Source organism: Aedes albopictus, chromosome 2, assembly GCF_035046485.1.
Source record: "Aedes albopictus strain Foshan chromosome 2, AalbF5, whole genome shotgun sequence".
Classification (NCBI taxonomy): Eukaryota; Metazoa; Arthropoda; class Insecta; order Diptera; family Culicidae; genus Aedes; species Aedes albopictus.
The window spans coordinates 230,682,778-230,702,454 of record NC_085137.1 but is presented as its reverse complement, the minus strand read 5'-3'; the positions used below and the strand labels follow the sequence as shown (position 1 = coordinate 230,702,454).

Sequence of the window (19,677 nt, the reverse complement as noted above, 5' to 3'; positions counted from 1 at the left end):
ATCCTGAATTCTCCTCCGAGGACAAGAAATTCTGAGATCCACCGTCTGGCAGGAATGGAGACATTGGCGGTGAGATTTCAGGGGGCTATCCAGCGGTACAAAGACCGCTGCCTATTATCTGATCAAGCCACCATACGGGAGCTGGTCCCTCTCTAGAGGCCGTGTGTATATAGGTTATCAAATTTAGTCAATAAGTAGGTTATCAAATTATCAAAACCCCAACACCAATTGTCACTTCATGACAGATATACAAATATGCTAATGCAAAATAAACACACTACACATATTGTAAACACTACAGACTAACCACACCAGAGCTGCAAAACCCTAGGTTAAAACAATCAAAATGTAAAACTAATTGTAAAACACAAAAGAAAACTGAATAAAATAGAATTTTACTACTACTACTACGGAGTGGCCTTCATTCGCCCTGCACGCGTAGGCGCGTACAGATGATAAGTAACGACATCTGTTGGTGTAAAAGCAGAAACTATGACACTGCTAAGTTTATTGCGGTCATCATGAAAGTAAACTTGCTTACGTTTTATTTTTGCTAATTATGGTCGTCACCATATTGAAGAATTAGATAACAAAAATGGAAATAGTCACATAAATAAACTCCCTCAGCTGAATTTTCTTGTAATTTCAGATAGTTTTACTAAATTAACAAATTGATGTCATCGTGGAGATAATATTCATTATTTTCGAAGTGCATTAATCTTATGTTTCAATATTCACCGTAAAATTGAATGCGCATAAGCCTTGCAACACAATAAAGGTCTGTTCCAATTGACGAATTAAAATTAATTTTTACTTATATTTGACAGTTCGACACTTAAACTTGACAGTTCTCCTAAGGAAATAATTATCGAACTGTCAAGTTTACATGAAAATTAATTTTAATTCTCCAGTTAGAACAGACCCCAAATACTAAAATATTACATTCGAATAATCGCTTTCTACTTGCGAATGATGTCTCCTCTGCATCTTAAGCTGTCATAGTGTTTGTCAAAAAACAAAAACAACAACGATCATTGCAACCTCTTTTCGAGTATGGAAAATTGTTCAACTAGGTTTTAAAACAGTGCTCTTACCAGTGCTTCTCCACCGTATTTTAGAATCTCGCTCTGTAGTTGCTCTGCTTCAGCGGTTATATTGTTAATCAACCGCACAACCTCCTCCTCAATCTCTTGGAGTTTAGGGGCTGAAAATCCGTACCATCTACCAGATTTGTGACAACACACGTGAGCTGGGAACAGCTTTTATCGTGATGGGCGACATGCAGAGGCGCGAGATCGATTGGTGGCCGATCGATGAAATAATGTGCAGGTTGATGTTCAAGGGCTACACTCCGGAAGCACTGATGATGACAAAGACGCATTTTATGCGCAGCTCGAACGCGAGTACGATCGCTGCCCAAGCCACGACGTCCAGATCTTATGGCTCAGGTAGGCCTGAAGGAGGAACACAGCCTCGCTTATCGTTACATTTGGAGATCACCACAGCAAACGGAATCGCAAATCGATCACGTTCTGATTGACGGACGGCACTTCTGCGACATTATCGACGTCAGGACCTATCGTGGCGCTAATATCGGCTCCATCCACTATCTGGTGATGGTCAAACTGCGTCCAAAACTTTCCGTCATCAATATTTATACGGTACCGGCGACCGCCACGGTACAATCTTGAGGAACTAAAGCAGCCGGATGTCGCCTTATCATACGCGCAGAATCTCGAGGCAGCGTTGCCAGACGAGGCCGAGCGTGATGTGGCCCCTCTAGAGGACTGCTGGAGAATAGTTAAAGCAGCCATCAAAGAAGCAGATCACCACAACAGACGGAATATCAAATCGACCACGTTTTGATTGACGGACGGCACGTCTCCGGCATTATCGGCGTCAGGACCTATCGTGGCGCCAACTCCGACCAAACTGCGCCCAAAAATCTGCGTCATGTTCGGTACCGGCGACAGCCACGGTACAACCTAGAGCGACTGAAACAACCGCATGTCGCCTCAGCATACGCGTAGAATCTCGAGGCCGCGATTCCAGACGAGGACGAGCTTGATGAGGCCCCTCTAGAGGACTGCTGGAGTACAGTGAAAGCAGCCATCAACGACGCAGCCGAGAGCACCATTGGGTACGTGGAACGGAATCGAAGGAACGAATGGTTCGACGAAGAGTGCAGAACGGTTTTGGATGAGAAGAACGCAGCGAGGGCGGTAACGCTGCAGCAAGGGACTCGACAGAACGTGGAACGTTATAAACAGAAGCGGAAACAGAAGACCCGCCTCTTTCAGGAGAAAAAGCGCCGCCTGGAAGAAGCGGAGTGTGAAGAAATGGAATTGCTGTGCCGTTCCCAAGAAATACGGAAGCTCTATCAGAAGTTCAACGCACCCCGCAACGGCTTCGTGCCGCGAGCCGAAATATGCAGGGATAAAGATGGAGGCCTCTTGACGGACGGACGTGAGGTGAAAGCAGCACTTCAATCAGCACCTGAACGGCGTGGAGAACGTAGGCACGGGAGCCCGCGGCAACGGAGGGAACGACGACGCCAGTGCAGCGGATGACGGAAAGGAACCAACTCCCACGCTGAGGGAAGTTAAGGATGCCATTCACCAGCTTAAAACCAACAAAGCAGCTGGTAAGGATGGTATAGCAGCTGAACTCATCAAGATGGGCCCAGAAAAGTTGGTCACCTGTCTGCATCGGTTGATAGTCAGGATCTGGGAAACCAAACAGCTACTGGAGGAGTGGAAGGAAGGGGTAATCTGCCCATTCACAAGAAAAGCGACCATTTGGAATGTGGGAACTTCAGAGCGATCACTATTTTGAATGCTGCCTACAAAGTGCTATCCCAGATCATCTTCCTTCGTCTGTCACCTAAAACAAATGAGTTCGTGGGAAGTTATCAAGCCGGCTTCATCGACGGCCGATCGACAATGGACCAGATCTTTACCATACAGGCAATCCTCCAGAAATGCCGTGAATATCAGGTCCCAACGCATCACCTGTTCATCGGCTTCAAAGACTAGACTGATTAAAGCAACGATGGACGGTGTGCAAAACTGCATAAGGGTTTCGGGAGAACTATCCAGCTCATTCGAATCTCGCCGAGGACTGCGACAAGGTGATGGACTCTCATGCCTACTCTTCTACATCGTTCTGCAAGGTGTGATGCGACGAGCCGGGCTCAAAAGCCGGGAAACGATTTTCACAAAATCCGGACAATTTGTGTGCTTTGCGGACGACATGGACATTATTGCCAGAACATTTGAAACGGTGGAAGAGCTGTACACCCGCCTGAAACGCGAAGCAGCAAAGGTCGGGCTGGTGGTGAATGCCTCAAAAACAAAGTACATGCTGGTAGGCGGAACCGAAATCGACCGGATCCGTCTGGGTAGTAATGTTACGATAGACGGGGATACTTTCGAGGCGGTGGAGGAATTCGTCTACCTCCGATCCTTACTGATGGCTGACAACAACGTGAGCCGTGAAATTCGGAGGCGCATCATCAGCGGAAGTCGGGCCTACTACGGGCCCGAAGGAACTGCGGTCGAAAAAGATTCACCCTGTAACCGCGGGTCCCATATTTGTTCCTTGTTGGCTTCTCCACAAGTTTCCCTACCATTAAACCCACCTGCCAGTGAGCTCCTAACGCCTGAATCCGACCCTGGAAAAACAGACCTGACAGCCTCACTGGTGGCTGCATCCTTAGCTGTCAGGCAAAATGTGCAGAGCCATATGCTTATTGGATTATCACTCGCCCCAGTACTCGCACTCACACTCATTAACAGCGGTTTGAGCCAGGATCTCAACCTGCCGGCTGAGAGAGTTGACCTAATCTCTTCTCTGCAGAAGAGAGGGGTCAGTCTTTAAGCCGAATGGTTCGGTCTTTTTCGTGAAATTTCGGTTTTAACAAAATTTTACCTAGACTTGTTAAAACCGACCCGAAGCGAAAAGCCATTTTTCTTTTCCGCAAAACTAGCTCAGATAAAGAAGTGCGCGTCGTGAAAAAATTATAAAATTCTAGAAAGTCCACACTGTTAAAAAGGACGTTACAAACAGGTTAAAAATAAATCTTTATTAAAAATAGTTCTAATAGTAAAGTTCAACAAAAGAAAGTGAAAAACAATACAGCCATCTACGAAAGGTGTAACAAAGGATAAATCTAAGAAAAGGTCCAGAACTGGGCCTTTTCTTTTCTTTTGAACGCCCGGAGACATCCTCCGGAGATTCACGGCTCTTTATAGGACGGTCGCCGATTCGCCATTTTGAATCCGTGGCACAACGAAAGCGTCATCGAGCGTCACCATTTTCCGACGCCATGCTGGAATTCCCACCGCACGCTTGATTTAGACAGCACGTGAGCGAGATTCCCGTGAAACCGGCCTGCCGCCGGTGGTGAGGCGCCCTATCAGTGGCCACCGCTTGATTCTGACCGGCCGTGCACCGAATTGCCACAGCTGGATTCAAACCGGCCGTCCGCTGGAACCCCGTCGTTCGATACCGATCGCCAGTGCCACGAGATACCTCCAGACTGGCCTGCCGCCGGTGGTGAGCCACCCTACCCGCGGCCGGCGTTTACTTCCGACCATCCGTTCGTCGAATACTGGCCAGCCGCTGGTGTCGAAACTTCAAACCAGTTGCAGAATTACCCTCCGTTCGGCCGAGCCACCGAACTTCACCGAACCGGCCCCCTGCCGGTGCCCAGACATCCTAAATCACCATCATCGGTTCCGATCCGGTCAGTAACCGGGTACCCTGTTCATCGTTCGTCGTTGGAGGGCCTTCCCACACCGCTAGCTAGCACATGTAAAACCGCAAGTATACACCAAAATGCCAAAACTCTCTATCTAATGCGACCATAATGCCCCTGCGTGGGCGAATAAAATTAGTAATGTAAGATCAAGTTTTGTAGTTGGCCTTATTTCAGAACGCAAGCCCTACATGATTACCACATTTTTAGTTTTTCCCGTTGATCGTGCCCAGAAAGGGGTATCCAGGCCTCTATCTGCCTAGTCCGCTGGAAACAAAGATTTTCACCTTGTTTCGGATTTACCTTGTTCCAAGAAGTAGTTCGGAACTGACATTTGAATTGTAGAATCCCGCTCCTGCCTAGATGAGTGGCAAAGGAGTGTCGTAAGTATCTGTGACGGTGCTAATCTAAATAACCCAAGTAACCAAAAGTTCAGATAAAAGGGTACTTTATAAGCTAAGCAGCTTGTTCGAGGTCGCTCATTAGCCTTCTAAGCAGCTTCATTTTTAAGTAATTTTGGAACTTGAAAGTTCACATAAGCACGCTGGATAGCCTTCTAAGCAGCTTCTGACGGAACTTTGTCAAAATTCATGCAGAAACAAAAATGTGTTTTTCAGAATCACACCTTGCTGGTGGGGGTTCGTGATTCACGTCTGGAAATTGCTACTGATAATTATATTTTCACATATGTCGCTGCTATGTAGATTTGGACTGGATCCTCCTGCGTGATAACCTGCCGACTTACGCCTGCGCTGCTGAAGACACTTGACAAAGTCAAGCTAACTTCACTACCATACAAATGTGCAAAACTAGCTGCCGACAGAAAATCGATTCAAGTCAGACTTTACCTGCTGTCCACTCAATCGCAGCTGTAGTACTGTGGTAGAGCGTAGGGCTCTCACGCAGCGACTGTCGGTTCGAATCCGATGGGCGGCAATTTTTTTTTGCTCAAGCCTAGTATTCATTGATATGATAAATTCATATTTGTCTTTTATTCGTGTACGCGTAAACAGTTCCTTTCTGTAAAAGAAATAAATTCAATCTTCATTGAAACACAATGCTACTGAACTGAACTTTTATGAACTTGAAAGTTCCGACAAAGTTCCGACATAGCATCTTAAGCAGCCTTAAAGTTCCGCGAAGTTCAGATAAAGTTCCGAATGGAACTTTCTGGCTGCTTAAGAGGCTAATAATAAGCCTTGTCGGAACTTGTGACCGAAGTTCCAGCAAGTCTCATCGTTAGCCTCTTAAGCAGCCAGAAAGTTCCGTTTGGAACTTTATCTGAACTTCGCGGAACTTGAAAGTGCATTTTGTCATAGGAAGCGGAACTTTTGGTTACTTGGGAAGCGACCCCGTGCTCGACATAAATTACCACCCACAATCTTCCCACTGAGCAGCCGAGGGGCTTACAACCCACGCATCAAATGCACCATGTACAAAACGCTAATAAGACCGGTGGGTCCTCTACGGACACGAGACATGGACCATGCTCGGAGCTTTTGAGCGACGCTTGCTAAGGACGATCTTCGGCGGTGTGCAGGAGAACGGTGTGTGGCGGAGAAGGATGAACCACAAGCTCGCTGCACTTTACGGCGAACCCAGCATCCAGAAGGTGGCCAAAGCCGGAAGGATACGGTGGGCAGGGCATGTTGCAAGAATGCCGAACAACAGCCCTGCAAAGCTGGTGTTTGCAACTGATCCGGTTGGCACAAGAAGGCGTGAAGCGCAGAGAGCACGATGGGCGGACCAGGTGGAGCGTAATTTGGCGAGCATTGGGCGCGACCGAGGATGGAGAGCGACAGCCACAAACCGAGTATTGTGGCGTACTATTGTTGATTATGTCTTGTTTTAATTATGTTGAACAAATAAATGTATGTATGTATCAACGAAGCAGCCGAGAGTATCATCGGGTACGTGGAAAGAAGTCGACAAAACGAATGGTTCGACGAGGAGTGTCGAGAGATTTTGGAGGAGAAGAACGCAGCACGGGTGGTAATTCTGCATCAAGGAACCCGCCAGAATGTGGAACGTTACAAACAGAAGCGGAAGCAGCAGACCCGCCCCTTTCGGGGGCAAAAGCGCGGCCTGGAAGAAGCGGAGTGCGAGGAACTGCTGTGCCGTTCCCATGAAACACGGAAGTTCTACGAGAAGCTCAACGCATCCCGCAACGGCTTCGTGCCGTTAATTATGCAGGCATAAGAACGGAGGCCTCTTGACGGACAGACGTGAGGTGATTGAAAGGTGGAAGCAGAATTTCGACGAGCACCTGCATGATGTGGAGAACGTAAGTACGGGACTCCATGACAACAGAAGGAACGACTACGCCAATGCAGCAGAGGATGGAAATGAGCCAACTTCCATGCTGAGGGACGTTCTGCCCCACTCTAATCTAGTCTGGATGGAAAGGATGGGAGATCTGGGAGTCACCGTTTGGTCAATGATGTGATCCATGGATAGGGGATATTTATAGTGTTCATAAGGTGATAGATTGTGTGGTGATTACTATATAGGTCAAGCAGCACAGTTCACTTTGTTTGCATAGCTTGTAGGCGTGTGTATAGTGCTGTGGAAGTTGGAAGGAAGAGAAACGATTTTTTCAATTCGTTTCTGGTTCTAGCGATTGCTATGAACAGCTGTATACACAGAAAAGTAAGAGAAAGAAAGTAGATAGAAATATACAAAGTAGGAGAAAAGGGCCGGTACAGAGACTGAACCCAGAGCCTTCTGCATACGAATCAGACGTGGGAGCCACTAGACCACCATGTTCACTACATTTATAGTAAAAAAACGAAACCTGTACTTACATGGTTAAAGCGATAAACTAACTGTGATTTCCATTTCATTTCACTAAGGAGCAGGGTACGAAAACCGGATCATGCCGAAAAACAAACGCTTTGTCCTAAGCGGTGCGTGTTGGTAACAAAGGCGCTCCGCAACAAACGCATGTCAGGCGATGAGAGCAATAAAACAAACATCGCTTGCCGTGCGTGTGCTGATATTCCGGCTTTTCTACTGAAATTTTTGACCTACATTATCGAATTCATAAGCATTTGGACGAAATAAGACTCTTGCAAATCTCAGAATTGAGTTTCAGTTGTATAACAATGCAAAAATCACGATGTGAATAGAACGAGACAAATATTCTTACCGTTTTTGTTTTGAACAAACTCGGGAGCGATTTTGTCATTATCTGCTAACGAAAAAACAAAGCGTTGCCGTGGCTTCTATGTTGCCTATTTTTCGCTTCGGGTGGCATATTCTGCGTACACTGCCAAGGAGCAATCAAATTCACATATCAGGTATGTTTTTTTGGGTTCGATTCCCGGTCGGTCCAGGATCTTTTCGTAAAGGAAATTTCCTTGACTTCCTTGGGCATAGAGTATCTTCGTGCCTGCCACACGATATACGCATGCAAAATGGTCATTGGCAGAGGAAGCTCTCAGTTGATAACTGTGGAAGTGCTCATAGAACACTAAGCTGAGAAGCAGGCTTTGTCCCAATGAGGACGTTACGCCAAGAAGAGAGAGAGAGAGAGAGAGAGAGAGAGAGAGAGAGAGAGAGAGAGAGTATGTTTTTTGCATTATAGAAACAAGTTCAGCTAGAAAGTATAATAACTCCTACTTTTTAATTGAATATCTTAAAAATCAGTATTCTCTATTCACAGTCAGTGCCTCATGTTGCTCCGAATACCCAGAATAATATGAAAATTTAAACATTCGTTTTTCTAAATAAATCTTGCTAGCTATTACTTAAAATGAATAACCGAAGTGAGATCACATCGCTGGATTGTTTTGATCATTTAAAACATAATTTATAAAACATCTAGGGTAATTCGTCAATTGTTGAACTGTTAGTACTGGCATTTTTTATTTCGTTTGTTTTTCCGTGCATAATTCCACTTTAGTTGAAAAATATCCACTGAACGTCTAGATCTACTTATTCCTCATACTGCCCATTGAATTTGTATTCCCTTAAATTCCATTTTGAAAGAGAAAATAGAACATTTGCATGAGAAGTCTGTAACCCAAATGTTGAACGCTTCCTTAAGCTAGCTCATCCTAATGTTGGACGGTTCTCGCTAATTGTTGAACGGTTGAAGCTTTGTTCGTAATTGATGACGTATAGCCTGACATAAACTTATCATTGAACCTGTTTTCATTTTGGGCACCAAACCCAACATAGATCCAACAGTTATTCGATGTGGGTCCAACAGTGGTCCAACATTTGATAAACCACCTAAATTAGGGCGGAATTAAAAGGGGTTTTTCGTGTTATGTGCCCAGCTAGTCCCAGCTACTGACAATTCATTCAAATAATAATGATTCGCTCATTTGAAGAGAGCTCTAGTGGACTGAAATCGTTTTAAACATGACTAGATGCAAACATGGTCAAAAGATTTGGTTAGAAGCGAAAACGACAGAAGAAAAGTACGCATTTGAAAACGTTCCTGAAATCTCTTGAAAACCCGTGGGTTGCTCCTGAACCCCTTGGAACGCCTTGAAATACTCCTGGGACCCCTTTAACACTCGGAATCCCTCTTGAGCACCTCTGGAATGCCCTTGAAACTCATTGAAAACCACTGGAACCTTTCTGAAGGCCTTTGGAACACCCCTGGAACATCCCTGGAACGCCCTTGAAACCCTATGAAATGCACGGTTAGGGAAAGTGAAAAAAAAATCTGGCAGTCATGCTAATCGTAAGGTTATGCCAGTGTTCAACAATTGGATCATGGACGCATACCTAATGATAGTGTGATAAGAAACATATTTTTTTCAAATTAAATTACAATGAAAATGTGATTTTAAACAATGTTAAACTGTTAAGGACATCCTTCCCGTTCTTGTAACTATGGTGTGACTTTGATATTTGTTGTCGATTTGCCCGCAAAGCTTATTTCGTAACAGCATTTTCTTAGAATTAATCTTAAAAATTGTTCAATTGTCGTGTCATCAGTGGTACAAAATTTTCAATCTGACGTTAAATATACAGGGTGTTAGGTTCCTGAGTGCAAACTTTTTAAAGGATGATAGAGGACCATAAATGGGGATAAAATTGTTCTACGCATATGGTCAAATCTCAACCGTTACGTAGCTATTGAACTCCTCATGTTTTTTACTCTTATTGCCTTAACTGCCTATAACTTCAAAATGGTCATACTTATCGCAGTTTTTTTACCCTTATTCGAAAGATTATTGAATTTCTATCAAATGACATCTTTGAATCGATTGGTTTAGTTGAATAACTAAGTTTTCGAGAGTAAAATAGCTAAAAATAGTGTGTTTTTATTTGTTTATGTCAATTATCTTTGAAACATGCGTAATAAATTAAAATTCTTTCTTTGGGAAAGTTGTGGCCCCTGTTCCACTCTACAATTCGTTCTTTGCCGCCAAACTTCTAACTCTTGTGCGCAAAAGTGCTTATCATGGCGATTGCAAATTTATGATCTGAAATGCGACGTTTAAATCGAAATTGCAAGAAAACGATAACAGATAGACGTTTGATGTCAAAGAACGAATTGTAGAATGGAACAGGAGTCACAACTTTGCCAAAGAAAGAATTTTAAATTATAACGCATTTTTTAAAAATAATTGACAAATATAAATTAAAACACACAACTTTTAAGCTATTTGCTCTAGAAAACAAAGTTATTTAACTAAACCAATCGGTTCAAAGATGCCATTTGATAGAAAATTCAATAATCTTTTCAATAAGGGTAAGAAAACTGCGATAAGTTTGACCATTTTAAAGTTATAGCCAGTTAAGGCAATAACAGTCAAAAACATGGGGAGCTCAATAACTACGTAACGGTTGAGATTTGACCATATGCGTAGAACAACTTTTTTCCCCATTTATGGTCCTCTATCATCCTTTCAAAAGTTTGCACTCAGGAACCTAACACCCTGTGTTAGCGAATTACCCTAATACATGGTGAATGGGTCCCTACTACCACGGAATCAGGCAACCTTTTCACACTCCTCTAAATGAACTATATTACCATATTTTGTGAATCATTTATTCTTTTGCGGTTGATACTTTAATTTTTATAACCAATAATGACGGCGATTAACTTCAGTGCCAACAATCAATGTTTAGAATGTTGGTTTATAACAACAGCCCTCATTATTGGCACGGTAAAGGCTGGGTATGCTGCGCAATTCAGATCCCATTGTGATCCACTAGCCTCTGCCCAGCAACTCCTATCCCTACCTCCACGCGGTACCGGCCGGAAACTATGAGCAACCTTAGGGAAGATCGGGTAACCAACCCCGGTGGGACCTTTGGTCGTAGGCTGACAGGGAAGGGGGGGTTTGCTTCGGCAAACCTGAGCGTCTGTTCTCCAGGAGGAGTGGCTCACAACAGCGTCTGATCCCCATGTTAGGGGCAGCTGATCTACGTCCGAGTGCCAGGGAAGGACTCTAAGCTCAACTGTGCACTATGGTCCTCCGGAAAGTAGGGGGTTGGTGTCAGGCCCTACGAGCCAGCCGTAAAAACCCATTGTAACGGAAAATCAGCAACAGAATAATACGAACCGAGACCAACGGCAACGACCCCAGCGAACAAAAAGGACTTGCGATTGGAAACTCGATACGTGGAACTGCCGATCTCTCAACTTCATTGGGAGCACCCGCATACTCGCCGATCTACTGAAGGACCGCGGGTTCGGCATCGTAGCGCTGCAGGAGGTGTGTTGGACAGGATCCATGGTGCGAACGTTTAGAGGTAATCATACCATCTACCAGAGCTGCGGCAACACACGCGAGCTGGGAACAGCTTTCATCGTGATGGGTGATATGCAGAGGCGCGTGATCGGTTGGTGGCCGATCGACGAAAGAATGTGCAGGTTGAGGATCAAGGGCCGATTCTTCAACTTCAGCATAATAAACGTGCACAGCCCACACTCCGGAAGTACTGATGATGACAAGGACGCATTTTACGCGCAGCTCGAACGCGAGTACGACCGCTGCCCAAGCCACGACGTCAAGATCATCATAGGAGGTTTGAACGCTCAGGTAGGCCAGGAGGAGGAATTCAGACCGACGATTGGTAAGTTTAGCGCCCACCAGCAAACGAACGAAAACGGCCTACGACTCATTGATTTCGCCGCCTCCAAAAATATGGCCATACGTAGCACCTTTTTCCAACACAGCCTCCCTTATCGTTACACCTGGAGATCACCACAGCAGACGTAATCTCAAATCGACCACGTTCTGATTGACGGACGGCACTTCTCCGACATTATCGACGTCAGGACCTATCGTGGCGCCAACATCGACTCCGACCACTATCTGGTGATGGTCAAACTGCGCCCAAAACTCTCCGTCATCAACAATGTACGGTACCGGCGACCGCCACGGTACAACCTAGAGCGACTGAAGCAACCGGATGTCGCCTCAGCATACGCGCAGAATCTCGAAGCCGCGTTGCCAGACGAGGGCGAGCTCGATGAGGCCCCTCTAGAGGACTGCTGGAGTACAGTGCAAGCAGCCATCAACGACGCAGCCGAGAGCACCATCGGGTACGTGGAACGGAATCGACGAAACGAATGGTTCGACGAAGAGTGCAGAACGGTTTTGGAGGAGAAGAACGCAGCGAGGGCGGTAATGCTGCAGCAAGGGACTCGACAGAACGTGGAACGTTACAAACAGAAGCGGAAACAGCAGACCCGCCTCTTTCGGGAGAAAAAGCGCCGCCTGGAAGAAGCGGAGTGTGAAGAAATGGAACTGCTGTGCCGTTCCCAAGAAACACGGAAGTTCTATCAGAAACTCAACGCATCCCGCAACGGCTTCGTGCCGCGAGCCGAAATATGCAGGGATAAAGACGGAGGCCTCTTGACGGACGGACGTGAGGTGATCGAAAGGTGGAAGCAGCACTTCGATCAGCACCTGAACGGCGTGGAGAGCGTAGGCACGGGAGCCCACGGCAACGGAGGAAATGACGACGCCAATGCAGCGGAGGACGGAAATGAACCAACTCCCACGCTGAGGGAAGTTAAGGATGCCATTCACCAGCTCAAAACCAACAAAGCAGCTGGTAAGGATGGTATCGCAGCTGAACTCGTCAAGATGGGCCCAGAAAAGTTGGCCACCTGTCTGCATCGGCTGATAGTCAGGATCTGGGAAACCGAACAGCTACCGGAGGAGTGGAAGGAAGGGGTAATCTGCCCCATACACAAAAAGGCGACCATTTGGAATGTGAGAACTTCAGAGCGATCACTATTTTGAATGCTGCCTACAAAGTGCTATCCCAGATCATCTTCCGTCGTCTGTCACCTAAAACAAATGAGTTCGTGGGAAGTTATCAAGCCGGCTTCATCGACGGCCGGTCGACAACGGACCAGATCTTTACCGTACGGCAAATCCTCCAGAAATGCCGTGAATACCAGGTCCCAACGCACCACCTGTTCATCGACTTCAAAGCGGCATACGATAGTATCGACCGCGCAGAGCTATGGAGAATCATGGACGAAAACGGCTTTCCTGGGAAGCTGACTAGACTGATTAAAGCAACGATGGACGGTGTGCAAAACTGCGTAAGGGTTTCGGGTGAACTATCCAGTTCATTCGTATCTCGCCGGGGACTGCGACAAGGTGACGGACTCTCATGTCTACTTTTCAACATCGCGCTGGAAGGTGTGATGCGACGAGCCGGGCTCAACAGCCGGGGAACGATTTTCACAAAATCCGGTCAATTTGTGTGCTTTGCGGACGACATGGACATTATCGCTAGAACATTTGGAACGGTGGCAGAACTGTACACCCGCCTGAAACGCGAAGCAGCAAAGGTCGGACTGGTGGTGAATGCCTCAAAAACAAAGTACATGCTGGTAGGCGGAACCGAACACGACCTGATCCGTCTGGGTAGTAATGTTACGATAGACGGGGATACTTTCGAGGGGGGGGAATTCGTCTACCTCGGATCCTTACTGACGGCTGACAACAACGTGAGCCGTGAAATTCGAAGGCGTATCATCAGCGGAAGTCGGGCCTACTACGGGCTCCAGAAGAAACTGCGGTCGAAAAAGATTCACCCACGCACCAAATGCACCATGTACAAAACGTTAATAAGACCGGTAATCCTCTACGGGCACGAGACATGGACCATGCTCGAGGAGGACCTACAAGCACTCGGAGTTTTCGAGCGACGCGTGCTAAGAACGATCTTCGGCGGTGTGCAGGAGAACGGTGTGTGGCGGAGAAGGATGAACCACGAGCTCGCTGCACTTTACGGCGAACCCAGCATCCAGAAGGTGGCCAAAGCCGGAAGGATACGATGGGCAGGGCATGTTGCAAGAATGCCGGACAACAACCCTGCAAAGCTGGTGTTTGCAACGGATCCGGTTGGCACAAGAAGGCGTGGAGCGCAGAGAGCACGATGGGCGGACCAGGTGGAGCGTGACTTGGCGAGCATTGGGCGTGACCGAGGATGGAGAGCGGCAGCCACAAACCGAGTATTGTGGCGTACTATTGTTGATTATGTCTTGTCTTAATGTTGTGGAACAAATAAATGTATGTAGCCCTCATTATTCTGTTGGAAGTTAGGTAGCGTTGAACGCTCGGGTAGCGTCGAACCTTCAGGTACGTGAACGGCGGCACTATTGTTGGTAGGTACAATTGTTGCAGAGATGGTATATTATAATGGAAGAAGTTTGTTGAATTGTATATACCTGAATGGAATAAAGAGTGTGACGATTGCAGATCCATTTGAAAGTGTCTTGGGAACCACTACAGGTTTGAGCACCACTGCCCTAAACAACGTCCGCCGCTAGAGTGAGCACCATGAGCCATTTTACGAGACGTTTCGGATCAGCTGATCGCTCATTTCATGAATGAAAATTTGACAGGAGGTTGCGCCCAAGCCCGTGAGTGTTAATATCAATATCAACACTGTTGTCGTTTCGTAAAATAGACTATTGCCCTATGCAGCTTCCATTGCACAGTGGTTCACGTTGCACTTTCTACGGGTCGTTTTACCAAGGTGATCTACGGAGCAATTTCCATCTATTAGGTGGACTTTCAACCCACTTACCTACGGTTTTTAGCGAACAACGAAACAAACTCATAAAGACAATTCATGTAAAAAAAACTAAACAATAAAGCTTGATTTGTAGGGGCCATGCAGTTTAATTAATTTATTGAAAGAGACGAAAACTTAAAACATAAAATTTTGTACTTGCGCATTTTATTTCGGTTTAGAACCACTGTGCACGTTCGTTGCGGCCGATGAGATGCTCGTTGGTCGACATGATGCACTGGGGCGAGCTTTTTCCTGGAGGGGTATGACGCGACAACTGACGCAGCCGGCCGGCGAGGGGTAATCAGCAGGCTTCAATTTCCAGCAAGGACAGTGCGTCCAGTTCTTCTGCGGCGACTTGGCCCATGTAACGTGGGGCCTGGCCTTTCACTAATCTTGGGGGCCCGGGGAACGGTACCGTGTGCACTTAGTTTCGCGAGAGACTTCTAACCGAGTGGGATTTTAACGTTTTGGTCGGGATCACACGCGGTATTTTATCCAGTGGTCCTATTGTTCGTGTCTTTTCTGTCGTATGACAATAAAGTCTATGACACACACAACATCAGTACCGCTTCTGGTATACTTCCTCGACCTAGTTCGCACTCGCGACGTACGTCGTACGGTTTCACTTTTCTACGAAACCACTGGATTAAAACTTTTGTCCACACTGATCCCACTCGACAAATCGGCTGGGAATTTAGCGTGTTCGTGTGGTTTCACTAAGCCGATATCACTTAGATCTGTTCAGACCTTCACTTTAACGGGTTTGAAACGCGTGGTCACTAACTTGACGAACGCCGCCGCAATCTTCGTTCCTCCGGGCCAGTTCACAAAATACAAGAGAGCTTGCGTGTGGACTCCAAGGTCTTATATATCTCCCATCAGACCCCCAAATCCTTCTTCACCTGCATATCCGTTCCGATTGTCCTTATTGCCGCCCCAATGTGACGATGACAGATGATGTATCGTTGACACTTCTCCGGGCAATACGAGGGATTACAATACATGAGTTGGTGTCGGTTTAAATTTGAATTTCTTGCATGCAAGTTTCCTTTACGTCTAGATTTTATTATTTATTCTTTTTATTACTTTTAATATTGTAAATACACAAACATTAATCAAAAAAATATAACAAAAATATAGACTGCATTGAAAAAACATTATTTTAATTTCGACACCAACTTAGGCTAATAAACATGGAAATATTGTCACTCAAACATTCACAAACGGAGCACAGACAATAGTTTCATATTTAACCTTTCAGGACGCGCGCTGTTGTAAAAAGTACAACACTACCAAAAAACCTCGCTCGTCGTGTACAGCGCGAGCGCGGTGCAGTTTCGGTTGCTTGATGGCGCGCGTCCTGGAAGGTTAAACATTTACTGGCAATAATAATAATGAAAAAATAATAATAATAATATTGAAAAATTAAACACAATCAAGCTGAAAACACTGAAAACCATAGTTTCTATTGTAACCAGAAAACGGTTAGTTACAGGTATCAGTCGGTAGCCGTCTAGTTTGCTGGAAGGTGTCTTGCGTTCTTTTTATTTATTACTAAGAAACAGTCACCGCCTAGCTTCCAACATTTCACCCCAAATCCTCTTAGACCCATGGTGAGTGGCGACTTAACGGTATGGACCCACATATGTAGCCACGCGGGTATTCAGCGTACCATCTAAGGCGGAGTGTAGATGGAAGACGGGACTTGGAGAAGGCGAATGAACCACGAGCTGCATCAGCTGCTGAGAGAACCAACCATCGTCCACACCGCGAAAATCGGGAGGCTACGGTGGACGGGTCACGTCATCAGGATGTCGGATAGCAACCCGACTAAAATGGTTCTCGAGAGTCATCCGACCGGTACAAGAAGACGTGGAGCGCAGCGAGCTAGGTGGGTCGACCAAGTGGAGGACGATCTGCGGACCCTACGCAGAGTGCGGAACTGGAGACAAACTGCCATGGACCGAGTGGAATGGAAACGGCTACTATGTACAGCAGAGACCACCCCGGCCTTAGCCTGATTGGTAAGGTAAGTAAGTATTCAGCAAAACCGTTCTGAGAGAGACGGGTTAGATTCCCGGTCGATCCTGGAACTTTTTGTTATAAGTAGAGCTTTCTTTGACGTCCTTGGGCGTAGAGTATCTTCGTGCTTGCCAAACAATATACAGACAAACAAAATACCCATGGGCAGAGAAAGCTTTCAATATATAACCGTGGAAATGTGGAACACTAAGCTGGGATATGTTTCATACTGGCTTACCACGCCTCACGTGTAACACTATATCAATGGCAAAACATTGCTGCTGTGCCACTTGCTCCTAAAGTAAACAATTTTCCCGATAGTGTCACATTCCGTGCTACCAGCCGTGACAAAATCATCGTTTGAGACTTTGAGCAAAATTCTTAGCTATTTGACTGCACTGTTGCGATCCGCGTTCGAGAGCAGGTCGCGATGGAAGCACGAAAGGAGAGGGGTGAACCAGATGTATCATCAACAATTTATCTATTGTTGAAAATTTACTCTCAAATTTGAAACAACGTAATGCTTTTAGGCGAGGAAAAATATATGCACAAGCGGGAGTGGAAAAGCCCTCGCAAGGAAGTCCTTGGCTTGGTTCACAGCTACAGCAGCAGAAGCAGCACTAAAACAATACGGGAATCATAATGGGTGAGGGTGGAGTTTTCCGATCGATAACTGGCGCGGAATATTGTATGTGGTGCTGGTGCATGTACCAAAGCGCTTCAAACGGAATCGGCGAGGGTTACGTGATACTTGTATGACGCGTCAGATTTGACGGTGCGATAGGCAGCTCATCGTTGATGCCCGAATGGAACGCGTGAGTTGACATATTGGATTTAGAGGGTGGCTCAGCAAAGATGAATATGGAAATACACGTGACAGATGGAACAAGAAGAAAGCATGTTTGAATTGAAATTGATCTTCACTTACGAGCTTCACGTCATGAATGGCTCTTGTGTGGGATTGGTGAAACAAAGCGATACATTAATGATAATGATTATAAAGAAATCATTGATGGAAATAAAGCCGATGCACATTGGAGTAAACCATATCGAAACCTGATCATAAGTGGAAATACTCAAAATGAATCAATTGGGTTTTCCGTTGTGTTTTGGTCCACTGTAGTTTTCATGGAATCGTTTGACAGCTAAGCACTGCCGTGTGCAGCATAGTTGTCCCATGTTCTATGGAATCCCTATTACCATGGGACAACTATGCTGCACACGGCAGAGCAGTGTCCGAATATTTTGTTTACGCTTCTTTTGATATTGTTAAAGATGGTTAGTGTTGTTATTCTGTTTATTTAAAACACAAATAAATTGACGTTAAACTTTCCATGCAATATATTAAAATCCGGGAAATCTTCTTTCAGTGTACTATTTTTTTTCTTGAGTTACCTACTTTCTACTTTTGAACCGAAAGAGATAACGACCATCTCCGCGCACGAAACGGCGCGTTTTGAAATGCTCTAAATCCAGAATTCTGGGTTTCTTGAACCACCCTACGCTAATTCAGAAAAATATCTCTAGATCGGTCAATTTTGAAGCTACATAGAAACTGTCTTCAGCAAAGTTGCTCAAAATTGACAACTTTTTCAAAGAATGTATATTTATAGTTATTTCTGCAAATAAACAAGTTTGGATTTCAATTTCTTTGAAAACACATTAGAAAGAGGACCTTATTGTAAGGAACAAGTTTGTATAAGACCATATTTGTCTAAAAAATCGTTTGAAGGCACTGAATGCATCTTCCCTCGTAAATCTGGTTCGTGGACCACTGTGCATGTTTTATATTTCTGAAACAAGTACTGACCCTCTGAGTATGTGTTAAGCTACTTCAAAAAGTATTATGAAACATAAAAACATGTTTAAATCGGCTTTTTATCTATCTATTTTTTTATTTTGTTTAATTGGGGGGGGGGCACAGTCGTCATAGCTACAAGAGTGAGATTCGAATTTGGATCAACCAGTCAACAGACACTCCAGGGAAGGCTGAGGGCCAACAAACCGGTGCGTCAACATCAACCCCGCTTGCATCCACAGAGCACGTAGCGTTAGCGGTACCGGTCCAACGAGTTGTCCCGCCCGGTCAGTCGACCATTCTCCCGGATCATTCGACGGCAGTTCAAGAGATTGTCAGTCACCGTTTACTCTCCGAGGCAAGCATCATCCAAGTCCCGGGCATTCATCCTCCGAACGCCCAAGGTCAAGCAAGCATTGTGGCTGTAGTTTCGTTAGCTGGCTGCGATCCGTTAGGAACAACAACATTGACCAATGCTGTTACCACCCCTCCGTTCGCTCAGTTGATCTCAGCTCCAAATCACGACGTCTTCCAGCAAGACAAGCAGAAACCATCTCCGCCATATCCGATCAGACGACAGCATCCACCGACGAATCAGTCAGGTCCAAAGGATCCAGCGTTGTCAGATGCGGAACCATTGGTGGGACGTCAGGTTCCTGCCCAAGCCTATGCTGAAGGAGAAGTTCATGCAGGAGCAATAGGTTCGCAGCAACAGAAGGTGCCCCAGCAAGTCCAACAGCCTAATCAACCTTTCCGTCCCAATACCGGTTACTACGTTCCGCCAGCCATGAACCAGAATACTCCAGCACATCCAGCTGCATCGTTTCCCGTACAATGGCCACCAAATGCTAATGTGGGCTTCGTGGGTAATCGATACCCAATGGTCAGCCAGCATCCCGTGCCACCACCCAGCGCGTGTTATCCCACAAGTTTCTACCAGCCACCATACAATGCTGGTCGGCCCACAGGTCCAATACCGACTTGGTGACCATTGAATGCAGCACATCAGCGGTCGAATACGGTGCAGGAAGCCACAATAAGAACCAACACGACGCAAGTTCAGCGGGAGCCTGGACATAACACT

General features: G+C 45.9%; 1 protein-coding gene across 1 annotated transcript; it reads left to right on the top strand.

The window, feature by feature from the left end:
• The first annotated feature begins 1,439 nt into the window (after positions 1-1,439).
• LOC134286387 (uncharacterized) lies at positions 1,440-19,581 on the top strand. The gene is made up of 3 exons (XM_062847998.1): positions 1,440-1,448; positions 4,467-4,827; positions 18,836-19,581. The coding sequence occupies exons 1-3, from the start codon at positions 1,440-1,442 to the stop codon at positions 19,579-19,581; spliced, it is 1,116 nt and encodes a 371-aa protein (XP_062703982.1).
• The last annotated feature ends 96 nt before the right edge of the window (positions 19,582-19,677 follow it).